This window comes from Nanorana parkeri, unplaced genomic scaffold (assembly GCF_000935625.1).
Source record: "Nanorana parkeri isolate BGI_ZX_2015 unplaced genomic scaffold, ASM93562v1 scaffold2521, whole genome shotgun sequence".
Lineage (NCBI taxonomy): Eukaryota > Metazoa > Chordata > Amphibia > Anura > Dicroglossidae > Nanorana > Nanorana parkeri.
Genome location: NW_017308789.1, coordinates 72,819 through 82,242, shown reverse-complemented (window position 1 = coordinate 82,242; position 9,424 = coordinate 72,819). Strand labels below are relative to the sequence as shown.

Below are 9,424 nucleotides of genomic sequence, written 5' to 3'. Positions count from 1 at the left end.
GGAGACCAAGTCACCGTTGCCGGAAATGGAGCGGCTTCGTGTGACGTCACTACCTGTCAGCTGGCCGGAGCTCAAGATGGCGCTGTCCAAGGTAAAGGTGGTAGAGGGTGCAAGATATGGGGCAGAGGCTGTACCGAGGAAGGGGGGAATCCAGGCACCGGAGAGAGCGGATAATGCCCGGATATTCCTCTTATCTGAGCTCTGTGACCTATGCCCAGACATGGACCGCTCCCCATTGTGTGTGTATATGGCTACAGCCGCCATCTTCCTGGAGTCCCTGATCTCAATTGTATGTGTTAGATGTAACATACAATCCCTGTGGTTAAACAGCCTCATTCATTGCCTATATTTGTATATACAATTCTCCCTCCTCGTTATATCCGTGTTATGCCCGGGTGTGGGAGTCCTTCCATTCTTCCCAAATTAAAGCCTGACTCTGTCCAGATGGATTTATTTATTTTTGATGCAGTGTGGAAGAGTTACAGTGTCTTTCAGGTCCTTCTATCTGTCTGTGACCCCCATCGTGGGAATTTTCCCTCACTTCCTGTCCCGGTGCACCCATACAAGAAATGGGATGTGCAGTTGTCAGCAGGACAGGAAGGCATGTTGGGAGTACAGGACTGCGCACCATCCCATGTACACTTGTAACTAGGGATGCATCGATACCGAGTATTTGGGCGGATACTTGTACTCACCCAAATGCGCTGATACTAGAACGTCCGGACAGAGCCTGGAAGCTGTCTCCATGCTGTTTGGCCACTCGATGCTGATTGGCCAGGAAGCCGGCTTCCCTGCCAATCTGTGTGGAGCCGGGCAAGCAAATCTGACAATATGGTGACACGACCCGCACCCTGCAGACAAATCATTCCCCTCACATAGATCCTTAGGAGCATTCTTTAACGTACCAGTCCCTCGGCCAGATCTGCCGTCCCTGTGTGCACAGCGCTCACGTGATCGGCCCTCAGCCTGCACAGGATTTCTGAATGAGAGCGCTGGGCAGTAGCAGGCTGAGGGCCAATCACGTGAGCGCTGTACACACAGGAGACGTGGGCAGATCCTGGAGAGCGGTGTCTGCCAGCTGGCCAAGGGACTGGTACGTTAAAGAATGCTAAGGATCTATGTGAGAGGGAATGAGGTGCCTGCAGGGTGGGGGTCGTGTCACCATATTGTCAGATCTATTTGGCCGGCCCCGATGCCGATTGGCTGGGAAGCTGGCTTCCCGGCCAATCAGCATCCAGCCGGCCAAACAGAATGGGGGCGGCTTCCTGGGCAATGAAAAACCCTTCCTGATTGCCCGGGAAGCCAGCTCTATGCTACTGGAAGTACCGCTATCGGTACTCGGTATCAACAAGTAGCGAAATATAAGTATCGGTACTCGTACTCGATACTGAAAAAACGTTATCAGTGCATCCCTACTTGTAACCATTTGGACTTAAAGGAGAACTATGGGGTCAGGGCTTTTCCCCATAGTTCTCCTTAGGGTAACGGGAGGACACAAACTAGCGTCCTCCCGTTAGCCTAAGCTCAGTATACCGCGAGCTACAGCTCACGGTATACTGAGACGCCGGCGCGGATCCCAACATCGATGTGGAGATCCGCTGCGTGAGTGACAGCTGGCTCTGCCTATCTAGAGGCAGAGCCAGCTGTACCCTCCCCCGTCCGTTCCGCCAGTCAGCGCTGGCGGGGAGGGGTGAATCCAGCTCCTCCCCTGTCATGGCAGAGAGCCGTGACAGGATCGAGAGGTGAGCGAACGCAGGTATGTGTTCGCTCACCTCCCGATCTACTGAGCCGACCTGTGACAGTCTCATTGTCACAGGTCGGCTAGAACTATGAGGTGAGTGAAAAGCACTCACCTCATAGTTCTCCTTTAAATCCAGCCACGGTGTCTGTCATTGATTTGTACAGTCTGCTGGCTGTATACAAACACCCATCACCCCTGGACGCAGACTGACACCCCTTTTTCGATGGTGTACGGCCCTCTGTAGCCGTAAATGAGCCCTGAAGCGAGACATATCATAAACAATTCCTATTGTTCAAAATAAAATACCGGTTTTGACCTTTTTTATTTCAGCCTTTGTTGTTGCTGATCTCATGCAGCCACTTCCTGTCTACACGCACTCGCAACATGGCCTTTCTCAGGGCGGGTTTGCTGATGGTGACAACAATGGACCGTGCATAAGTAATGTGTGATGGAAGTGCTACTTGTGGTCTCCATTGGGAGAGCGTGTGAGAAGGTGACAACACCAGAGACTCATTTTCCTCCCCTGTCATGGCAGAGAGCCGTGACAGGATCGAGAGGTGAGCGAACGCAGGTATGTGTTCGCTCACCTCCCGATCTACTGAGCCGACCTGTGACAGTCTCATTGTCACAGGTCGGCTAGAACTATGAGGTGAGTGAAAAGTACTCACCTCATAGTTCTCCTTTAAGTCCAGCCACGGTGTCTGTCATTGATTTGTACAGTCTGCTGGCTGTATACAAACACCCATCACCCCTGGACGCAGACTGACACCCCTTTTTCGATGGTGTACGGCCCTCTGTAGCCGTAAATGAGCCCTGAAGCGAGACATATCATAAACAATTCCTATTGTTCAAAATAAAATACCGGTTTTGACCTTTTTTATTTCAGCCTTTGTTGTTGCTGATCTCATGCAGCCACTTCCTGTCTACACGCACTCGCAACATGGCCTTTCTCAGGGCGGGTTTGCTGATGGTGACAACAATGGACCGTGCATAAGTAATGTGTGATGGAAGTGCTACTTGTGGTCTCCATTGGGAGAGCGTGTGAGAAGGTGACAACACCAGAGACTCATTTGGAGACGGGACAGGGCATTGTCGCCACACATGATGCTTCACAGCAATACCGGTTTTCACCTTTTTTATTTCATCCTTTGTAGCTGCTGATCTCCTGCAGCCAGTTCCTGTCTACACACACTCCCAACAATTTCTGCATGGTCTTTCTCAGGGCGGGCTTGCTGATGGTGACAACAATGGACCGTGCATAAGTAATGTGTGTTGGAACTGCTACTTGAAGTCTCCATTGGGAGAGTGTGTGACAGGGTGACAACACAGGAGACTAATTTGGAGACGGGGGAAGGGCGTTGTCACCCCATATGACAATCGGGAAGCTACGGATTTAAAAAATGACTGGTTCATATGAGATTTTTAGTGATTGGGTTTACATATACGTTAATCATTCATGTCATTACCTTTTAGGATTAATCTCCGTGTCTCCGCGTAAGGACCATGAAAAGCAAGAGAGAGCTCTATAGACGCAGACGAGCGTGAGCCAGTAGTGGAAGCAGACGTAAGGTGGTCCTTGGATCTGAGTCAATATGGTGAATAAGCTGCTGTTGGCGGAGTCCCTTGTGGTCTTTTGTATCGTCCTCAGTATTCATTCCGTAGTATGGGATCGCTTCTCTTGGTGCACCCTGGCCCTGGCCGTGCAGGCTTTTTACGTGCAGCACAAATGGGACCGGTTGCTCCAGTCTGGCGGAGCGGTGTTCCAGTATCGCTCGTCTGCCAACAGCGGCCTCCTTCCAGCCAGCATGATCATCCCTTTGCTGGGCATTGTGATGAGGGAGAGGTGCAAGGCTTCCGGCAACGTCTACTTTGAAAGGTTTGGGGTGGTAGTGACGGCCACCGGAATGACCTTGGCCTACTTCCTCTCCATAATCGCACTGGGCATTACCAAACCTGTGCCGAAAAATACCTGCATAGTGTCCGGAGTCACCGGCTGCGCAGTACTGTATACTATGAAGAACTCTCTGGCCGTGTCAGAGGTTATCGAAGTTCTGGAGGTGCTCCTCATCTTTGTATATCTCAGCATGATTGTTCTATACCTGCTGCCACGGTGCTTCACTCCCGGCGAGGCCCTCATTGTCCTTGGCGGACTCAGCTTCGTCCTTAACCAGCTTATCAAGCGCTCTTTGAATGCCGTGGGTGGAAAAGGAGATCCCACGGAATACCTCCTGCTGGTGACTTTGGTCGCTTTGGTCCTGCTGGGCATTATCTTCTCGGCCTTGTTCTTTTTCATGGACTCTTCCACGTGGACCTCCTCCCTGTTTTTCTACATGATGACCGCCGTGTTAGGTCTGGGAATCTTTGTGCCTTGGCTGCAGTACCTCATCAAGAGACATCCGCTCTTCTGGCTGGCGGAGTTCCTGGTTCAGAGCGATACACGGCTGTATCTCCTAGTCTTCTGGACATTCCTGGTTCTTGTTGCTTGCGTAGTTGTTTTGTTTCAAAATTCAAAAAGGTCCACGGACTCCAAGAAGCCGCAAGTCTCCACCATAACCCGCAAGTACTTTCACTTCCTTGCAGTGGTCGTGTACATTCCCGGAGTCATGTACGATCGCCCTTTGCTCTACGTGGCCGCCGTGGCATGCTTAGCCGTTTTCGTGCTGCTGGAATATGTCCGCTACTTCCGTATCAAGCCGTTTGGACAGAGCTTACGGACCCTCTTGACGCTGTTCTTGGATGAGCGGGATAGCGGTCCGCTGATTCTCTCACACATTTGCCTTCTTTTGGGGATGTCTCTACCGGTGTGGCTCTTTCCAAGACTCTGTGCAACATCCCTTTCTGGCCCTTCCACCTTGCTCCCCTACTGCGGGGTTCTGGCAGTGGGAGTTGGTGACACTATAGCTTCCGTCTGTGGAAGCACAATGGGAGAAATTAAATGGCCTGGCACTAAGAAGACATTCGAGGGGACGGTCATGTCCGTCTTTGCCCAGATCATTGCAGTGGCCCTTATCCTCATATTTGATAGCAGTGTGAACATTAACACTGGCTACGTTTGGTTAGTGGGATCCATCACGTTGGTGTCGCTGCTAGAAGCTTTTACTACCCAAATAGACAACTTGATTCTGCCGCTTTACCTGCACATCATGTTTATGGTTTGAGGAGCTAAGATGTCTTCTCTCCTCTGTAAAAGTATTAGTCTATCCAAAACTGATATTTCTGTTTTCAGGTGTCTGATGTTAGGCTGAGTCATGTACTACCATTTTATTTTATCCCTTATGGATGGAAAGATATCTTCACCTCCATGTCCAGATCTATTCTAGGCAAGGAGTGTCTCTTCCAGATCTCATCACTGTAATTTTAGATAAATGAAAAACCCAATGAGGAGATGGAGACCCTATTGTACTGAGCACTGCGTGTGGGTGGAGCTATGTATATAAGTCTTGCTGCAGGAATCCATGCAAGATAGGACGTATGTAGATGATTCAGCCGGTGTTCTATCACAGATTGTGACTGCGTTAGAATGTGTGACCGGACATTGGTCACACATTCTAACGCAGTCCCGCCCATTTTTTTTTCCAGGGTGTGACCGGCAATAGGTGTAGAATTCAAAGCTTTTTCCGCTGTTCCTTGGCAGATCGGCATCGCAGATGGTATGTGCAGGAGAACCGATCTGCCCTGGAAGAGCTGATCGGTACTGAAATCTCACTTCTAGCCGACCTGTGACAGTCTCATTGTCACAGGTCGGCTAGAACTATGAGGTGAGTAAAAGAGAAAAGCACTCAGCTCATAGTTCTCCTTTTAAAGTTGTGTAAAAATAAATGCACCGCGCTAAGAAATACAGGCAGTCCCCGACTTACGAACGCCCAACTTACGTACAACGCTTACTTATGAACCAAGGTCCGAGACTGCAGCCACTGTAACGCGCAGCGTTCCACTAGTTACGGTGCTCGTGCCGACAATCACAGACGAGTAGTGGGTCTGGATTGTAGTACTGTACAGTACTGTACCTCCTGCAGGAAGTTGTTAGTGAGCGCCCCGCCTCTTCTTCCGGGTCTGGTACTGAACAGAAGTTGGCTTTGACTGTCATAACCCTGTATGTACTGTACAGTAACACTTTTATTTGTCTTCCTTGTTTGCCTGTAACAATGCCGAAAAACAAATCGGATACAAGTGCTGGTTCTGACCAGGGGTACAGACAGCAAAACAAAGTAACCCTTCACTATGCTATCCAAAACTAAAAAAATAATGTTTTGGCTGGAGGTACACCTAAAAATGTACATGTTCCAACTTGCATACGAATTCAACTTAAAGTGACATTAAACCCTCAGATTTTTTAACATAAAACAATACTGTAATGTGTGCCTTACTGTAATCCATGGTAGCTTCCCTTCTCTTTGCTGCTCTTCCTTTTAAATCTGTATCTCTTCTCATGCCGGGCAGAACTTCTGTTTTGCAGCAGACTGCCTTGTCTCTGGAATGGATACACGGTGTCTGTGTGCAGGTTCACAACCTGAGCCAGCACTACAGGAACTCAGCTGCAAAGGGAAGTTCTCCCCCAGCATGAGAAGAGATAAGGATTTAAAAGGAAGAGCAGCAAAGAGAAGGGAAACAACCATGGATTACAGTAAGGCGCACATTACAGTATTGGTTTATGTTAAAAAATCTGAGGGTTTAATGTCACTTTAAGAACGAACCTACAGTCCCTATCTTGTTCATAACCCGGGGAACTGCCTGTATTACTATCGCTGTGTATCACCATTTATCTAATGTAGTTAGTGTAGTTTTTGAATACTCTGGGTCAGATTCAGCGACATGCAAATTAGGCTAAGGCACCCTGTCTGATCTTTTTAAAGCAAACCTCTCGTAACAAAAAAACATTACACCAACTTGTAAAGTCAAATGCAGGCACCATAAGGTACCCGGTACATTGGGGTTTTTTTTTTTCACTTAGGCTCATAAACGTCATATGCAAACCACCAATTTACTGCATGCCAGAGTGCAGGCACTCCTCCATCCCACAAGGAAATGGTGACTTAAATAGTTTTTAGTATAGCAGCTTTAAACTAATCATGTTGCCTATAATATCTTTTGTAACAACAAGTGTCGGCTTAACAATGCAAAGAATAGTAATGTATAATACTGTGTTCTTATCAGAATCCTGCTTTCTTTTGTCTGCCGACTGCTGAAAGCAGATTTCCTAAGGCCTTGTTCACACCAAATGCAGAGCAGATCCGGTCAGGTTTCTGCACACGCACACTAGTCTTTTAGATGCGTTTTTTACGCGTTTTTGGCTAAAAAAAATAAATAATAATTTGAAAGTTTAAAATGGGCTTTCAGTGCGTTCCAGGCATTTGCATGCATTTTTGATGCGTTTGCAGATCCAGAGCAGGTAAAATAGGGCCTGCTGCAGTTTGTTCACCTGCTCTGGAATTGCACGCTGCAATGTGAACTGGAGCAAAAAATACCATTGGAATACATTGGACACAGTTTTGATCCGGTCTGCAACTGATCTGCTCTGCTCCGCGCTTGGTGTGAACAAGGCCTAATAGTTGTACAGCATCAGTCTTTGTTATCAGCAGCACAGTGGCGTAGTGGTTAGCGCTTCTGCCTTGCAGCACTGGGGGTCCCCAGTTCAAATCCCAGCCAGGTCACTATCTGCAAGGAGTTTGCTTGTTCTCCCTGTGCTTGCGTGAGTTTCCTCCAGGTACTCCGGTTTCCTCTCACACTCCAAAGACATGCTGGGAGGTTAATTGGCTCCTCTCTAACTTGGTCCTCTATGTATGCATGTGAGACCTTACAGTAGATTGTAAGCTCCTTGAGGGCAGGGACTGATGTGAATGTGCAACTATGTAAAGTGCTGTGTAAATTGTCGGCGCTATATAAATACCTGTAATAAATAAATGAATGGAAAGCTGTACTGACAGCCTATATACAGGCCGCCATTTTTGCCCTCCTGAAGATGCCAGTTTCCTGGCTTCATATGGTTTCAGTACTTTTGCTTTACTTGAAACAATTATGGAGCAAATGAGGTCGGACTTCGGAACTCCCAGTCTGCTTAAATGTTCCCAGTCAGTGACTCAGAATGTACTGAAGCCAATGGAATATTTAACATTAAAAAAAATTCAACTGGCCTTTTCAGAAAGAGAAGTCAGCAATGGCTACCTATGTACACAAGTTGCCTGTAAATCGATCCGGTCAGTTTTAAATAAAAAAAAAAAAGCAGATCCCTACAAAATAAACAATTCATATTTGGCTGTACCGCTCCCCACATCGCCAAACTCTGCTGAGTTGTAGAGAAGAGCTCACTGAAAGATCTTGGGCTTTGGGCATACTCCAGGTGTGTTGGATGCCTTGTCCTGTGCTATACTCTGTACTTCCTTCTGTTGGCTCCCAAATATAATTGCAGTACCATGTAGTGACCCAGGGGTTAGCAGAAGGAACCACAGCTTGCAGAGGCACTGCTGGCATTCAACACTAATGAAAGTGTCGAATGTTAGCAAGATGATCTCTGCAATTCCATGGGGTTCAGAGGAGTAGGGAACGGGACAGGTGAGTGTTGTTTGCTTGGTGGAATCTGTGGTTTACTCTTTTAAAAATTGTGATCGGGTCACAATTGCCAAATGCACCCAAACTCAGTGTTTCAGCGAATCATATACTGGTATCTTAAATCTCTCAGGGCTTCAAAGCCAATATATTTTCCATTGGTGGCAAACTGCTCCAGCCCAAGAATGATGTCACCGTCCCCAAATGGATAATCCAAATCCAGCTGCAGGAGTGACGTCGGCCAAATGGGCTTGTGGAAGGGTGTGGAGTCAAACTGCCTCTCTATTGGGGTATCAAAGTGACACAAGAAGCCAGCAATGCTTCAGCCTGTGATGTCCCAACCAGTGCCAGAATGACAGCCCTGCGTAAAGTCAGCCTATAATCTATATTTATTGTGGTTCGATTTCTAATGTACATTTAGATGCAGAATTTAAGCTACATGATAACACCCAAACAAAAGCTTTCATTGCCAAGCTTGTGCTAAACCACTAAAAACAGGCTGCTTTCTGTAGCTAAATGTACAATACACATTTGATGCATTTCCTAATGTGCAATCGCTAATCTTACAGGGTTATTCACAAAAGGGTGAGGAGTTTGGAGGAGGCAGGAGAAGTGAACAATCTAGGACAACATAACTGAAATGTAAAGTGAGCTGAATTGGAGAATTTTTCCAAATCAGCTATTTTGCCTAGATTGTTCACTTCTCCTGACTCCTCCAAACTCTTCACCCTTTTGTGAATAACCCTGTTAATCTGTTTAATTTATTTCTTCAGTATTGTGTATAATAAAACCAACAAAATATTAAGACAAAGTGACCTGCAAAATTAGATTTTTAGGTTGATTTGCTTATTTCTATTTAATATGTATGGTATTTAAATCTCTGTATCCGGTATGAAGTATTACAATTTTAAATGCTTTCTTTGAAGATGTATACAATTTCAAAAGAACAAAAAAAAAACAAAAAATTTCCAATAAAAAAAGAACACTTGAGAAATTGATGTCCGTCTATTTTGTGTTTCCATGGCGACAAAAAGTGAATGGCATATGCATTATTCAACAAGTAAATTCCTAATTTTGTTTTACCGATTTAAAAAAAAAAAAAAAAACTATTGGATAGGATAATGCATTTAGTTTTTATGG

General features: G+C 46.5%; 1 protein-coding gene across 1 annotated transcript; it reads left to right on the top strand.

The window, feature by feature from the left end:
* The first annotated feature begins 3,308 nt into the window (after positions 1-3,308).
* On the top strand, positions 3,309-4,963 carry DOLK (dolichol kinase). Its single transcript, XM_018573753.1, has one exon. It carries the CDS (start codon positions 3,334-3,336, stop codon positions 4,897-4,899), a length of 1,566 nt encoding a protein of 521 aa, XP_018429255.1. The 5' UTR covers positions 3,309-3,333; the 3' UTR covers positions 4,900-4,963.
* Positions 4,964-9,424: the final 4,461 nt, after the last annotated feature.

Coding starts and splice junctions, on each gene's coding strand:
- DOLK (XM_018573753.1), top strand. CDS start 3,334: ATGGTGAATAAGCTGCTGTTGGCGGAGTCCCTTGTGGTCTTTTGTATC.